The following is a 16,910-nucleotide window of genomic DNA, read 5'->3' as shown; positions in this document are numbered from 1 at the left end:
CCATTTGGCTTTAACAGACTTTTTGTTTCCCTGGGCACTCAGCTTTGATGTGGTCTGTGCTGTGGTCATAAATCAGCTATAGATAGATAAAAGAGTTACAAACTCTCCCTTTTGATTGTCAGAATGAGCTCACTGACAGATACTCAGTTAACCCATTCAGCAGCCAGCAATAGACAGTGCAACACAGCGGATATAGAAAGCAAACTGTGCACAATTTTAATGAAGCCTAATTCTAAAAACAAATAACATTTTTTGCCATTAATACATGCATTTAAATAATAAAAAAAATGGAAATGTCCTGGCCTCTGGTGTGTAAATTCTCCTCTTTATTCTTGATTGACATATGTAGGGATCTCTGGCATCATACAATGTCATATCCAAATCGAGCGCATACACAGTGGTGTAGAGAGTGGACCAGCACATGCGCTCTGGTGTGGGGAGTAGACCAGCGCATGCGCCGTGATGTGAGGCATGGACCAGTTGCATGCGCCGTAGTGTGGGGAGTGGACCAGTGCATGCACCATGGTGTGTGGAATGGACCAGCGTATGCGACATGGTGTAGGGAGTGGACCAGCGCATGTGCCATGAGGACCAGCGCATGTGCCGTGGAGTGGAGAGTGGACCAGTGCATGTGGTGTGGGGATAGGACGTCATTTAAGTCCAGAAACCAATGAAGAAAATATGGGAGTGTTAAATGTTCATAGAACATCCCTGGTTGATGAACATCCATCGCATATGGAGAGTGAGTCACTAAAATTTGATGACCTCATAATTTCCAAAATGGTCTAATTAGGTGTCAGGTAAAAGGACCTTTTACTAGTTACATAGCTTTTAATGCTGAAGTTAGATCTTAGTCCGTTGGGTTCCACCAGCCTCTACCCTAACATGTTTTATTACATAATATTTTTATATTTTCATTCTGCACACAGATGCATCTGTCATATTGCATTTTCAGACCGAGATACGTCATCTTGCATTGTTGATGATTTATACAAATGTTTCATCATTTCCCCGTATTGCAGGTGGTGGAGGCGGCTGGAATGACATTACACATCTCCCGTGGGCCGGGAAATCTCTTCTTGAAGGGTCAGAAGGGGGGCAGTCATGCTATCAGGCACGAGCCAGCCTTCAGTGGGACACTTTTGGAGGTTTCGGTGGTGGAGGAGGACCATGCAGCTCTGGAGGAGGAGGAGGAGGGTACCAAGGTAATAACATAGTATGAAGTGTGTCCTGATATTAATATATTGTTCCTTAGATGGTTATTCCCAATTCCCATTCATTGTCTATGAGACTGTTGGAAATAGCTCATCACAGTCCCATAGACAATAAATGGAGTGGAGTCTGAGCCTGCACACCTCTGTTTCATTTAAGATGGTGAGTTCTCCTTCAATGGAAGTCTTCAGAGGCTACACAGACATCTGTCTGAGATGGTTTAGTGGGTCCTGCATTGAGCAGGGGGTTGGACACTCTGGGTGTCCCTTTCAACTATAACAATCTAGGATTCTATGAAGATGGAGATCTGCAGATCCCAGCAGACAAACCCCCATAAATTAGCAAGTTTTGCTCTATCCTAAAGATTGAGGAAAAATAACTATTTGAGGAACAACCCAAGATACATGGAACGTATTGTGCATTGTTGAACTATAGTTCTTTGTATTTCCAGGAGGAAACACTTCCCAGCTGGATGATATTACTGCCGACGGCCAAGATGGCGTTTCTTTTAGAAATCCATCTGGAGAGATGTTTCTGCAGCCCTTAGCCGGTAAGATCATACAAACAGAAATCAGTAATAATTCAACAAAACCCGTGACTTTGACAGTCTGGCCCTGTGATGTGTTTTGGATTTTCTTAGATATTTGTGAGCGACAGGGGAATAGATGCCATAATGAGGATGTCAGCATTTACAGGCAGCTATAACTTATAATTCCATCTCTGGGGGGAAATAACGTCAATAATTAATAGAGCTCCCTGCTACCGGGGTGCTGTATCTAGAAGACATGACCGGCATTACGGAATGGGGACGGTCATGCTGCCAGACACCCTACAGTGGGACAAGTATGTAGGAATGGGAGTGCCCATAGTGTTTCACTTCTTGAGAAGTAGAAAAATACATGTCTAATAAACGCTTCTCTTTTCATTCATACAGCAATGGAGAATAGCGGGGAAGTGAATATCGAGCTGTACTTGAACTGCAGTCATTGTAAATCTGGAAACTGCAAGAAAGACACCAAGCGGAGAGTTATTTGTCTCTGTGAGCAAGGCACCACGCTGGGAAGTGATAATGTCACCTGTATAGGTACAAGATGTATATCTAGAACCATAATATCTTATTTTCAAGAAAATTACCTTTTAAGTCTAAAGGCACCAGTACACATAAGAGGAAAAGTCATCCAAACGCACTGATACCGGCTGACAGTCTAATGTGAATGGGGCCTCTCCTCTGCCAGATGATGTTGTGGGAGAGAAGGATCTGATTTGTTGAATTTCAAAGGCTGAACCTTTTCTTCACCTTGGAGATCAGCCACTACCAGGAGTCCATCAGCTGCTTTCTAATAGAGAGCACAAGAGTGCTCCCCTGCGTTGTGGGAAACTGTCAGCCGAATGATCGATGGCCAACTGCTTTCTAATGTGTATGGGGACCCCTGATTCTCCTCTTACAGATGATGACAGGAGAGAAAAGGATCAGGTCGGTTAAATTTCAGTGGCTGAACCTTTTGTTCTCCTTGGAGATAAGCCACTGTAAGAGGAGTCCATCAGCTGCTTTTTTTATACAGAGCACAAGAGCACTCGGCCGTGCCGTGGTGGGAAACTGTCAACCAAATGATCGATGGCCAACTGCTCTCTAAAGTGTATGGAGGCCTCCTGAATCTTCTCTTACAGACAATGTCAGGAAAGAGAAGGATCCAGCCAGATGAATTTCAGCACCTGAACCTTTTGTTCTCTGTGGGGCTAAGCCGTTGTCAGCAGAGTCCAGCAGCTGCTTTCTCATAGAGAGCAAAGGAGGGCTTGGCTGTGCATAGTGGAATCACTGAGAACATATGGTTTAGGGTGTTTAAAGGTTCCTTCCATGAATGCCCAAAGTTTTGTAGTTTATCTAAAAATGTATTAAAACCATACTATATACATGTTATAAAAGACTGTATACAAAGTTATAAAATACATACTAGAATAAAGATAAAAGGTAATTATTTTTTCTTTTTTAGAACCCAAAGGACCCATTCCAGAGCAACAGCTCTCGCTGCCACTCATTCTGGCCGTTCTGATTGCCACAGTGATTCTCGGGGTGATCTTTGCCTGTGGAAGCCTATCATTTGGTACGTCTTTAGTTAAATATGAACAGTTTGATTTCTGGGATTAATAATTAGCTATACATTTTTAAGAAATTTGGCTTCCTAAAAACAAGATAAAATGGAACTGTAATCAGATTTGACCATTCAAACTGCATACTTTATTAAATAGATCTCTTAGACCTGTTGAGGCTGGTCTGCTTACTTTAAAAATCCATGACCGAATGGCTGTATAATCCCTCTGCAAAGTTTTCTGCTTAAAATCAAAATTTTAATGCTAATTCCAAGAAAACTTTCAAAAAGGATGATGCAATCATTTAGATTTTCAAAGCAAGTACGGCAGCCTCATTGGGTATAAGAGAGCTGTTTAAACCCTTCCTGACGTGGACTTACATGTATGTCAGACACTGGATGTAGGTGTATGAAGCAGGCTCACAAGCTGAGCCTGAATTGTAACCGGCAGTTGCCAGTTGTGTTACAGAGCAGGCATCTGCCATTAACAGCAGAGACCGGAGCTATATCCAGTCGCAGGTATTTAGCCGGTCAGTCTCTGACAATGTCATCAAGGGCAGATAATCCCAGGGCCTTGCTGTTCCTGCCCCCATTCTCAGAGAAGTTATTTTTTTGTGCAGATAAAAAGCACCTGGGTGGCTGCTGGGGGTCATGATTTTACTCCAGAGAGGCCCAGACAAAGCCTTGGCTTCTCAGTAGATGGTGATTTTAGCTATATATTAAAATACGGAGTTATTACAGTATATAGAATAAGAGATCAGATGATCGCAGTTTCAAGTCACTTAGGCCGGTTTCACATTAGCGCATTTTCAGCGCGCGCACGGCCGGGGGTAGCTCCGCCCCCGAGCCGGCTCTCTGCCCGGCGTGCCCGCCCCTTCCTTGTAGCGCCGCCTCCTAGCGGACAGCGGCGCCTGCGATCGGCGCACCCTATCTTTAGCATAGGGTGCGCCGATCGTGCGCAGGCCGTGCGCTAGTTGCGCTTTGACCTGCGATGCGCACTTTTGACGGTGCGCCGTGCGCGCCAAAATCCGAAAAGTTTGATTTTGGCGCGCACGGCGCACCGTCAAAAGTGCGCAGCGCAGGTCAAAGCGCAACTAGCGCACGGCCTGCGCACGATCGGCGCACCCTATGCTAAAGATAGGGTGCGCCGATCGCAGGCGCCGCTGTCCGCTAGGAGGCGGCGCTACAAGGAAGGGGCGGGCACGCCGGGCAGAGAGCCGGATCGGGGGCGGAGCTACCCCCGGCCGTGCGCGCGCTGAAAATGCGCTAATGTGAAACCGGCCTTAACAGGACTGAAAAGGTAAAAAAAAGTCGAATCAGCCCTCTTTTCCCCCATTAAAAATAAAGATATTAAAAATAAACATATTTACTATTACCACAGCCAGTCTTTCAAAATATAAAATTATTTAACCTGTACGGTAAACACTTCAAAGCAAACAAAATTCTAAATGCAATAAAGACAGATTACTGAAAAAGGACATGACAGTTGGTGCTTATATGGTTCTATGGAGAAATGTAACTGTTGTTTCAGGAGAACTTGCAGCAGAAGGTCTGTGTCTGCCTATAGCCCCTCCCCCTTTCCCTAGCCATAGACTTTTATGAGCACCAACAGTCATCTCCTATCTCAGTAATGGGGAAAGTCTGTATTCACTGAATACAAATTTTACCTGTGAACTGAGAGTGAAAGATGAGTCCAGGAGGAGAAAGAAGCTGATTTCTCTAAGATATATTATACAATTTCTTACTTTCGCATGTGCTATTGATTTATGAAGTAAAAATGAAAACGGCGGTTACTCTTTAAGCATTTCCTCCGGTTCTTATACCAGAGAGAAGTTGCTTTAGAGTTGATGAATGTGATGACAAATGTAGGAATCGGATAATGTACTAATACATCACTAGTGAGTGGTGAGAGGCTAGATGAATGGTGCTTTTGTTATGATAGATCTTGCTAGCTGTGAGAGGCTCCCCCTCACACACGTATAGATGTATACTGGCTGGTGATATTGACAGTGAGCAGAGCTCATTGATTGTTTTCTGTATTCCCCACCGATTGTTCCTGACATTTACTCTGTAAGTTTCATCGCATGGATTCCAGAGCATTTCCTTTATTCATTACTGAATTGAAATGTAGCTTCGCTGGCACAAGAGATCCATCACGTATCACTCCAGGTGAAAATCAATTAAACATTAATGCTAAAAATTAGGGACGATGTCCATGTAAATAGGAGATGAGTATTTCAGAATCACACGGAAACTTCAGTGTCTTACATGATGTTTGGACGTTGCGTTGCAAATGCAGAGTTGTTGCTGATTGAAGAACCAAGATGAGACAAAAGAAACTAGCCGGACTTCCAACCATGGCTGCTGAGGGCCCGTGGGCGGACTTCATAGGAGAACGTCTTTTTCACTATATACTGCAATACTGTAGCATCTCTAACCTAAAGATGAATACAAAGTATCCATAACCTACTGTACTCACACCAGAAAATAATATCAAAAAGGTTTATTGAATATAAATTTATAACCATATATCACAAAAAATAAGAAAGGACATATGCATGAGGTTTTTAACAAAGAAGATATACCAAGTATACAAAAAAATGCAGTGGTGGTGAGTCAAAAATGTAATATAAGGCAATGGTGCCACGTCAGACCCAAATTCAGATCATCTAATAATCATATACCGTAGTTGCAAACAGACATTTCAGAAATGTATCTCTATTGTATTGCAAGGATAGACCAGTAAGGCCACACGCGTGGCAATATTCAAGCTCAGTGCTTACCCATAGTGTGAGATGCCAAGTCACAAACACCATCGCAAACGCCCCGACGCGCGTTTCACCCACGTGCTTTTTCAAGGGGAGTGAGCTGTGGCATCTCTGTATATAGTATAAGCGATAAGCGATCGAAGGTTCAAGTTACCTAAAAGGACTAAAAATGTAGAGTAAAAATGAAAAAAAATCTTAAATATGGAAAAAATAAAAAATATATATAAAAACTTGAATCACCCCCATTTAGAAATAAAGAAATTAAATATATATATACCGTATATATATTTGGTATTGCGTCAGTAAAAGTCCAATTTAATCAAAATATAAAATTAATCAACCAGATCAATAAATGTCATAATGAGAAAAAATAAATAAAAATAACAGATTTACAATTTTCTTTTTTTTGGTCGCAACAATAACACAACAAAAATGCCCTAAAAAAAAATCAAAACATTGTAAGTACCCCAAACTTGTATCAAAACTGTATGCTTGCTTTTTTTTTTTTCTTTAGAAAACAAGCCTCAGCGACAGAAAAATGAAAATGTTATAGATCTCCGAAAATAAAGAAACTATTTTTTTTAATTTTCCACATTTTTTTTCACCAAATAAAAAAATGATAAAAAGTTTGGTATCGCTATAATCATACCGACCTGAAGAATCATATTAACAGGACAATTTTACAAATGGAACCTGGTCTGGGTCATCAGTACATGAAGAATTATTGTTAAAATATTGGGGGGGTTAATACTTTTGCGTAATATCTTGTAAGCCATATTGAATTGTCATTTCCATGGACTTTTGCACTGTCTTAGTTTGGTATCTTCCCTGTTTTCTTGCCTCAGTTTACCACCGTAAGAAGAAGCAGCTGGAGGGCGCCCGGGTGAGGCTACAGAGCACTGAGTACAAGCTAAGCAAGATCCGCAGTTCCATCATCATGACGGACTACAACCCCAACTATTGCTTTGCTGGGAAAGGAGCCGGCTTAAGCGAACTGAAGGAAGTTCCTCGGAAAAATATCACCTTGCTCAGGTACGACAGGACTACACCTGGTCATCAACAACTCTGGATTAATGATGCCAAGTTAAAACTTGTGCTAAGACCAAAAATCCAAATCCCCTAGGGGATTTTTCATTTTTGCACTCCCCCTTTTTTTTTTTTTACCTCCCCTTCTTCTAAAAGCCATAACTTTTTATTTTTGAGCCGTATTAGGGCTTGACAAGTTGTAGTTTTGAATGGCACAGTTCATTTTAACATATAACTTGCTGACAAACGTGGGAAAAAAAAGATCAGGTAGAAGGCAGGAAAACATCCTGTAACTAAAATGGACTATAAAAACATTATTAGCATTATTAGTAAGTATTAAATTATCAATAGGCAAAAATTACACAATAAACCTACGCGTTTCGAGCACTGAGAGCCTTAGTGCTCAAGCGTATGCCTAGTGTGTTTATTTTTATTTTTCCCTTTTGATATTTTAATACTTACCTATAAATGTTTTTATAGTCCTTTCCAACCTGGGAGTCGCACCATGGTCTCTGTCCGTGCACCACACCTTTATTAGATTGAACAATACCTGGACAAGGTGAGCTGATGTGATATATTTTCTTTGCCTTTGGAAGAAAAAAAAACCAAGCGGATTGAAATGTTGGAAAAAAAATTGTTTTTTGGTGTGTTTGTTTTTTTTACGACGTTCATTGCAGGGTAAAAATAATCGGTCAACGTGATTCTTCAGGTCATTGCGATTATGGCGATACTAAACCTTACTAAACTTTATTTTCTCAATATAATTTGGTAGTCAAAAAAAAAAAAAAGTTTTTTTATTGCCATATTTTGAGACCCATAACTATTTTAATTTACCATCAATAGAGCTGTGTAAGGGCTTGTTAGGTGTGTGGCGAGTTGACGTTTTTACTGGTACCATTTTGGGTTATTTATGATGTTTTTTCGCCTTTTTAATACATTTTTGGAGAGCGGTGTAGTGGCTGAAAATGGCAATTTGGGCTTTTGAATGTTTATTTATTCTTTACGCCTTTTACCATATGGGTTAATTATTTTCGGTTTTCATACATCAAACTTTTTTTTTACTTTTTATTTCTTGTCACCTATTTACTGTATTTAGTCTCTATCCCAGGACGTGATACAGTATTGCAGCATACAGTAAAAAAATCACAATCTCCTATGAAGCTTGGCCACAGGCTTTGCTTCATGGAAATACAAAGATGGAGGCAACAGTGACCTTCAGAAGGCCCCTAGTCGGCATGACAAACCACTGGCACCCCGCAAATGCATCACTGGGAAAGGGAAAGGAGGTGATGGGCGTTGTAATGGATGGCCCACCAGTGCAAAGCTGCTTACATCCCACTGCCAAGGATTTACAATGGCATTTAAAGTGAACCTGTCAGCAGGATTTTGCTAAGTAACCTACAGACACTGTCAGGTTTGCACTGTTAAGGCCCCGTCACAAAGATCGCTGTGTGTGACGGGGATCAGCGACCGGCCCCCCTGCAGGGTATCGCTGATCGTGCTCGATCGGCCTGGGCCATTTTTTGAACGCTTGCGCCGTGTACGCCGGTTTCCAAGGTAAACAGCGAGTATCCAAGAGCCGCGACTCCTGGATACCCGATGTTTACATTAGAAACCAGCTTGCTCGCTGGTCCTGATCACTGGAGGGGCTGTCTATGTGACAGCTCACCAGTGATCAGCCTAACGATGTCCCAGCGATCCCATCCATGTCGGATGGTTGGTGGGATCGCTGGGAAATCATTATGTGTAACGGGGCCATTACACTCATTAAAATGATACCTGGGGTGAAGAAATCCGTCTTGTGGTTCTTGTGTAATCAGTGTTAGAAGTTTTCAGTTAATGATATGCACGTGTTCTGGGGCAAGACTGTAAGCAGAGTCTTAGTTTCCTGCTCTAAGCCAGTGAAACCAATAAAAGATCAAGGAAAGACCTGCCCACAGGCCGCCCCGAAGCACAAACATGATCCATATCATAGAGACAAACAGACAGCCAGAGAAAGAGAGACACAGCTAGAGGGAGAGAGAGACAGAGAGTCTCTCTTTGACTAGCTGTCTCTTTCTGGCTGTCTCTCTAGCTGTCTGTCGCTATCTCTCATTGGCTGGCTCTCTCTTTGGATGGCTTTCTCTGGATGGCTGTCTCTCTCTCTTGCTGGCTGTCTCTCTGTCGCTGGCTGTCTCTCTCTCACTTTGGCGCTCTCTCACTGGTTGTCGCACTCTCGCTGGCTGTCGCTGTCTTTTTGAATGTTTCTCTATCTCTGGCTGGCTGTTTGGCTTTCTCTCTGGCTGTCTCGCTGGCTGTCTCTAAGACTGTCTCTCTCTCTTTGGCGCTCTCTCGCTGACTGTCTCTCTCACTGGCTGACTCTCTCTCTTTGATTGTTTCTCTCTCTGGCTGTCTCTCGCTGGCTCTCTCTGTCTGTCTCTCTCTTTGGCTGTCTCTCTCTCCTATCTGGCTGGATGGCTTTCTCGCTTTCTGACTGGCTGACTGTCTCTATGATCAGGAACGTGTTTGTGATCTGGGGCGGCCTGTGGCCAGCTCTTTCCTTGGTTTCTCTGGCTTAGAGCAGAAAGATAACCACGGAGCACAGGCATCTCATTTAACAGAAAATTTCTAACCTTCATTACACAAGAACCACAAGACGTATTTCTTCACCCCTGACATCATTTTAATCAGTGTAACAATGCCAACATGACAATGCATGTAGTTTACCTCATGACAGATTCACTTTAAGTGATTAAACAGAAGTGACTGAAGCTACATCCAATTGCTGCTGTTAAAGGTAGGTGCTGGCTGTGTAAAACAGCTGCCACTTGCCTTGGCAGCTCAGTTAGTATGTCATATGTCATGAAAAGGGATAAAGGGGCATTAACATATTTTTTTTTCATCCAACAGTGAAAAATAGAGTTGAGCGACTTTGGTCGGATCGGGTTTCATGCAACAAAATTTGTTTCAGATGAAACTGGTCCGACTAGGGCAAAAAAAGTTGGAGTTTCGTCCGAAACCCGACCCCAATGCAAGTCAATGGGGAATAAAAGTCGGCATTGAGTGGATGAATGGTGGAAGGTGGAAGGCCGGTAATAAAATCCATGGAAAGATGAGTCCATGGCCTATCAGGAACCGGTAAAGGTATGAGTTCCCCAGCCAGCTGGTTATGCAAGCTTTTGGAACGGGCACACACACACCACAAGCAGAAACAAATTTCTTGACATCGGACCTTAGTGAAGGCCATCAAAAACCCCTGGCTACTGCCTCTCGAGTGGCCGTGATACCTGGATGAGCACTCAACCTACTCATGAAACTCCTGCAGAAGTCTAGGCCGCAATAAATCTGGAACAAACAATTTATCCCCTGGCCTGGTTGCCGGAGCTACGGCCTGAGCCCTTAGAATTTCTTGTTCCAACTCAGATGAGACCCCCGCCACTACCACCCCTGGGGGAAGAATGGAGGATAACTGCTCGGGCGGAGACTCCGGGTCAAAACTTCTGGACAGGGCATCCGCTTTAACATTTTTGGACCCTGGTCGAAAAGTAATGGACCATTGAAATCGTGAAAAAAAAGAGACCAACGGGCTTGTCTCGGAGTAAGCCTCTTAGCAGATTCAAGGTATGCCAAATTTTTGTGATCCATGACAACAGTGATAGGGTGAGCCGCCCCTTCCAAAAAGTGCCTCCATTCCTCAAACGCCAGCTTGACCGCAAGTTCTCTATTGCCTATATCATAGTTTCTCTCGGCTGAAGAGAACTTCTTGGAGAAGAAGGCACAGGGTTTGAGATTGGTAACGGTGGCCGGACCCTGGGACAGCACAGTCCCCACCCCCACTTCAGAAGCATCCACCTCCACAATGAATGGTTTGGACGGGTCTGGTTGTACCAACACTGGGGCAGACTTGAAACATTTCTTAATAGCTGAGAAGGACTCCTTAGCGAGTACAGACCAATTTTTTACATCCGTGCCCTTTTGGGTAAGATCCGTGAGTGGTTTAACCACTTGTGAGAAACCTTTAATGAATCTCTGATAATAGTTCGCAAATCCTAAGAAGCGCTGGAGCCCCTTGAGATTTCGAGGCTGAACCCAGTCAGCGATCGCCAGCACCTTCTTAGGATCCATACGAAACCCCTCACAGGACACAATCAACCCCAAAAAAGACAGTTCCTGTACAAAAAATTAACATTTTTCCAATTTAGCGAACAATTGGTTCTCCCTGAGTCTCTGGAGAACTGTCTGTAGATGTTGCAAGTGAGATTGGCTGTCCGGGGAATACACCAAAATGTCACCCAAATAAATAATAACAAAATGGCCTATCAGGTCAGAAAACACAACATTGATGAAATTCTGGAAAATAACGGGTGCATTAGTTAACCCAAACGGCATTACCAGGTCTTCAAAGAGTCCTTCTGATGTGAGGAGCGCAGTTTTCCACTCGTCCCCTTCCCGAACCCTTATCAGTTTGTAGGCCCCCCAGAGATCTAACTTGGAGAACTATTGGGCCCCAACTAATTGGTTACATAAGTCTGGGATGAGGGGAAGCGGGTAAGTGTTCCCGAAAGTCGAGGCAAGGCCGCAAACCACCATCTTTCTTCTTCACAAAGAAGAATCCTGCTGCCACAGGTGACACAGAAGGCCTGATATGCCCTTTGCGGAGACTCTCAGCTATGTACTCCTTCATGGCTTGGCGCTCAGGCCCGGACAAATTGAACAATCGAGCCTTAGGTATCTTGGCTCCGGGTACTAAATCAATGGCACAATCATAGGGTCTATGTGGTGGCAGCGCCTCATCCTCACTTTCGGAAAAAACGTCTTCGAAAGACCGTCAGACGACACAGATGCGGATTTAACAGCGTTAACAAGATGTCCCAGGTTACCACATTTATCTTTACATCCCCATTGAGTGATCTCCCCTGTCACCCAATCAATGGTAGGATTATGGCGTTGAAGCCAAGGCATCCCCAGTACCAGTCCTGCAGGCAAGTTATCTAGCACAAGACAACTTAGTTTTTCCACATTAGTGGAACCCACGTAGAGAAAAAAGTTCAGACCTGCAACAGATACCGTCCTGGGTAAGAGGGGACGAGTCAATTGCCACAAGTTTAACAGGATCCTGAAGCCTGACTGTCCCTATCTTATTAAGAGTCATAATTTTTGTATCAGTCAGGTTCACGGCAGAACCGCAGTCAACAAAAGCAGTAGTTTGAACCGGACCATTACCAAGTTCCAGTTCCACCTGCAGCACCATTTTTGCACGTGAGGAAAATTGTACCTGAAGGTCTGGGTAGCCTCCTCGACTACTACCCAGACCTAGTCGTTTCCCGCCATCTTGGAGGATCATGGACAGGAGGGGCAGTCCTTCTTCCAGTGTCCAGATTCCCCACAATAGAAGCACAACTGCTTCTCCCGGTGGCGTCTTCTTTCCTTTTCCTCACCGGTGACAGCGCTCACCTCCATAGCCACAGGAAGAGTCCGGGTCTCATCTCCACTGAAGAATAATGGTGTTTCCAGTTGCATAATGCCTCTAGCCCGCAGTCTGCGATCCATATGAACTTCTTGGGTCATGGCATCCTCCAGGGAGTCAGGTGGAGGATGGAGTGCCAGGGCATCTTTCAGACATTCACACAGGCCTCTACGGAACAGCCCCCGAAGGGCGGCAACACTCCAAGAAATCTCGGCTGCCCAACGTCTGAATTCAGTACAGAACCACTCGGCCGAGTGCTCCCCCTGACAGACACTCATCACCTTGTCGTCAGCCAAACGCAGTCTATCAGGCTCATCATAAATAAGCCCTAAGGCTTCAAAAAACGCATCCACAGACATTCTCTCAGGGGCTGAAGAGGAAAGCGAAAATGCCCAAGCTTGTGGGGACCCCCTAAGCAGGGACATAACCACCCCCACCCTCTGTTTCTCATCCCCAGAGGAGTGGGGTCTCAAAGAGAAAAAGAGCTTACAGCCCTCCTTAAATGCTCTGAATTCATCTTTGTTACCAGAAAACGTATCTGGCAATTTAACCGGGGATTCGGGTGGAACTAAAATGACATCTCTATTCCCCACCTGCTGAAAGCCTGCGGAAAGCACCCCCTGAACTGAGTCCGCAACCTGCCCCTGGGACTGGGTCAGAGCTTGGTGTTCCAAACTTAGCTTCTGCAGCGACTGAGTCAAGCATTTCACCTGCTCAGATAAGGCATGCATTGTGTCCATGCTGCAGAAGTGAGGAGAGAGAAAAAAAAAAGTTCACGGTCAATTACAATGTCAGGAACACCACACTGCACTTGCTCACTGAGCCAGTGTGCATGTCCTGAGTAAAGCGAACTGTGCTCAAAGATACCTGTGGAGCGGGCAGCAGCCGAGTAGGTGCGTACTTCAGAACAGCAGGACCTGAAGCATGTGACTGCTGGGGGCGTGGCCTAAACTCCAGAGAGCTAGGAGCTGCAGGAGAACTCCTAGCAGGGTAACTGCAAGACAAAGTTACCAAGGGGCATAGACAGGGAGGATAGTCAGGACGTAGCTAATGAGTTATACACAGAGATAGCTGCAAGGTACAAGAGGGGCGAGCAGGGAGATGAGTCATACACAGGGAGGGTAGTGAAGTACAGAATCAACAGGCAAACTCACAACGGGGAACAGAACCGGGTCAGAACCATATAAACAAGCTATAACAACGCACTGGTACACAGAGGTCACCACACTCGGCCAAAGGCAAAAGTATAACTGACAGAGATTGGAGCTTCCCAGGGGTTTAAGAAGCTCTCCCAGAACCATAGAGAGGCCACAATCATTAACCCCAGGTGTGCAGGTCAAAACCTGCACTGAGCTCCAGACATTAACCCCTGACATGCAGCTCAAAAACCTGCACTGGGATCATGACAGCTCAACTCTAGTGAAAAATATATAATTTTCCTACTCTCTGTCTTAATACTTCAGGGATTTTAAGATCTCTACTTGCTGTCATTTAATTGAAACTTTCATTGTATCCAGTGGATCTAAAGCTGCCCTATTCAAGGGATGGATGCACAGATACACAGCAGTTATCAGAGCTGTGACTTGTACCTGTCCACAGACAATCCTATGCTATAAATAATTCTCCCTTTTACATATTTCAGATCTAACTTTGTTTTTATTTCTTCTCACTAGGGCCCTTGGCCATGGTGCCTTTGGTGAAGTTTATGAAGGACTTGTGGTTGGCATTTCTGGAGACCCCAATCCTCAGCAAGTAGCTATCAAGGTAAGTATAAATTGTTGTACTTAAACCTCATACATACTCTGTCGATCAGGGCAAGTCCCTATGGTCAGACCCCCACGATCATTAAGTTATCACCTCTCCAGTGGGTAGGTGATAACTTCTTACACCGGACAATCCCTTTAATGAGCCAACATGTTCTTCTATATTTTCCTTGCATGACCTCCTGTCATGGTGCTCGGTGTAGTGATATCAAAATAAACCTCAATGGGGTCTATTATTGATCTTTTCTATGTAGCCCCCTGTTCTCTATTGACGTCACTACTTTCCAGCAGTCGTTCTGGTAAAAGATCTGCAGTAAAAATTCAATTCAGACATCACAAGGCTATTCACATGCTGTACACTATAACATATGGTGAATTTGACACGGTCCGGGCACAGCAGACGTCTTGTAAGTGATTTTTTTTATCCCATTATGTATATTACTATATACAGCACAAAATATGTAACGGAAGTCTATCACCCCCCAAAATGCCTATTGAACAAGCTGTACAGTGATAGTGGAGACCTAGCCCGTATAACAATCATAAAAGCACTGTACATTTTAGTGGATCAGTGCCTGTGAAAATGTACTTTTAATTCAAATACAAATGAGGGGCTTTCCTTCCTTTACGCCCCTCAGTCAGCATTTTGGGTACTTCCCCTACCGTGTACCGAAGCATTCTCATTTGCATTTTAAGTAATGTTCTCAGTCCATGTACTCTTAAAATATGCAGAGCTGGTATGCTTTTCATAGGGACTAAGTCACCTATATAACTGTACAGCTAATGTAACATGCATTTTGGGGGGGTGACTGAATCCCTTCATTTTTTTGCATTAATTTACATTTACATCCGGCCTTGGAGTTTAGTAGATGAGATAACTGTTTGAATCTCTAAATCATGGCTGAATTTCAGGGATTTTATCATGTCACATGCCTCGGTCCCCCTCTAGTCAGACCCTCTTCATGTGACACTTAATTGGCCTGTGTAGAACAAATAATCTTTATATAGAGAAGGTCAGTGAACTGGATGAGGTGACTTCAGGGTCTGTCCGGAAAAACATCTGCCTTCCAGTAATGGCCATCAAAGCTTGTTTCCTACTGGCAGAACAAGGGTGTGGATTTACTGAAACACAAATTGGGTTAGGATGTGTTCAGTAAAATGTATAAAGCTAATGGTTGTGACGGTCACTGATAATGAAGAGCTGCTCTGCCGGTCAGGATGTGAGACGTGAAAATGACTCTAACTAGTAGAGAAGGAAGGGTGATGTCCAAGGCCTCCTTATCTTTGGGTCTTGGGGGCCTCCTTATTTTTCGGTCCTTGGGACCTCCTTATGTTTGGGTCCTGGGTGCCTCCTTATCTTTGAGTCTTAGGGGCCTCCTTATCTTTGGGTCTTGGGGGCCTCCTTATTTTTAGGTCTTTGGGACCTCCTTATCTTTGGGTCCTGGGGGGCCTCCTTATCTTTGGGTCATGGGGGTCTCCTTATCTTTGGGTCTTGGAGACCTCCTTTTCTTTTGGTCTTGGGGATCTCCTTATCTTTGGGTCCTGGGGACTTTCTTTGGATCTTAGGGTCATCCTTATCTTTGGCTCTTGGGGGCCTCCTTATCTTTGGGTCCTGGGGGGCCTTCTTATCTTTGGGTAATGAGGCCTCCTTATCTTTGGGTCTTGGGGACCTCGTTATCTTTGAATCTTGGAAGCCTCTTTTTCTTTGGGTCCCTGGGACCTTCTTATCTTAGGGTCTTTGGGGCCTCCTTATCTTTGGGCCCTGGGGGCCACTAATTGCCTCATCCCTCCTCATCTCTATCTATCATCTATCTCTTTAACTCTAGCAGCATTTTCTAGTTGACCCACTGGAGGCTACCGAGGCATGAGTAGTGTAGACATCATACAAAAATGGGCCAACGTATGATCAATTGTTAGTCAAACATCAGAGGTAAAAAGAGCACCTCAGATCACATTGACCATGTTAGATTATTCTACTGATGATGCAACCATCGCTCATAGTAAGTCAAAAAAATCCACAATACCCGATCGGTGTTTTGAATGATAAGCAATCTGCGACAGAGTGTGCAAACGGGGCTTCCAATGCCTGCGTGAACCTTTAATGAAGGAAGCCTATGGTCAAAACTGATATATTGAGCTAAGACTGGTGTCAGGCGTGAAGTACAGAACATGACACAGGGATTCCTGGAACACTACAGTGAGAACCTAGAGTCCTACTCAACCCATAGCAGAATTAGATGCTATATCCCTACAATCATTTCAGATCTCAGATGCCTATATTAAAGGGATTTTGTCATAAGGTTTATTCTTGAGAGCAGCATGATGTAGGGACAGAGACCCTGATTCCAGCGATGTATCACTTACTGGTCTGCTTACTGCAGTTTGTTAAAATACCTGCTTTATCTGCTGCTTCTCTGTTAGCCTTTTCACTGATGAGTTCTGCATAATCCCACCCATACCACTGATTGGCTGCTAGCCAGTGGTGTGGATGAGGTTATGTGGCGCCCCTGAGGCTCAGTCGCCACAGAGTTACTGCACCTTCTCCTAAGGTGTAGTGCCCCACCAACTAGGTAAGTTGCCAACACCTGCATCCCACACACAGAATAGT

At 44.1% G+C, this 16,910-nt stretch overlaps 1 protein-coding gene across 1 annotated transcript in view; it reads left to right on the top strand.

Moving 5' to 3' along the window:
• Positions 1 to 16,910, top strand: part of LTK (leukocyte receptor tyrosine kinase) — a 273,250-nt gene that overhangs the window by 242,954 nt on the left and 13,386 nt on the right. Inside the window, exons 16-21 of the mRNA XM_073586357.1 lie at positions 1,023 to 1,205; positions 1,664 to 1,762; positions 2,147 to 2,296; positions 3,204 to 3,314; positions 6,913 to 7,099; positions 14,213 to 14,303. Coding sequence (XP_073442458.1) covers positions 1,023 to 1,205; positions 1,664 to 1,762; positions 2,147 to 2,296; positions 3,204 to 3,314; positions 6,913 to 7,099; positions 14,213 to 14,303 — 821 coding nt within the window. The remainder of the gene's footprint in view (positions 1 to 1,022; positions 1,206 to 1,663; positions 1,763 to 2,146; positions 2,297 to 3,203; positions 3,315 to 6,912; positions 7,100 to 14,212; positions 14,304 to 16,910) is intronic.

The sequence above is a fragment of the Dendrobates tinctorius genome, unplaced genomic scaffold, assembly GCF_039654945.1.
Source record: "Dendrobates tinctorius isolate UK_male_01 unplaced genomic scaffold, ASM3965494v1 ptg000010l, whole genome shotgun sequence".
Classification (NCBI taxonomy): Eukaryota; Metazoa; Chordata; class Amphibia; order Anura; family Dendrobatidae; genus Dendrobates; species Dendrobates tinctorius.
The sequence above is the reverse complement of the archived record's forward strand: the minus strand, read 5'-3'. Positions and strand labels throughout refer to the sequence as shown.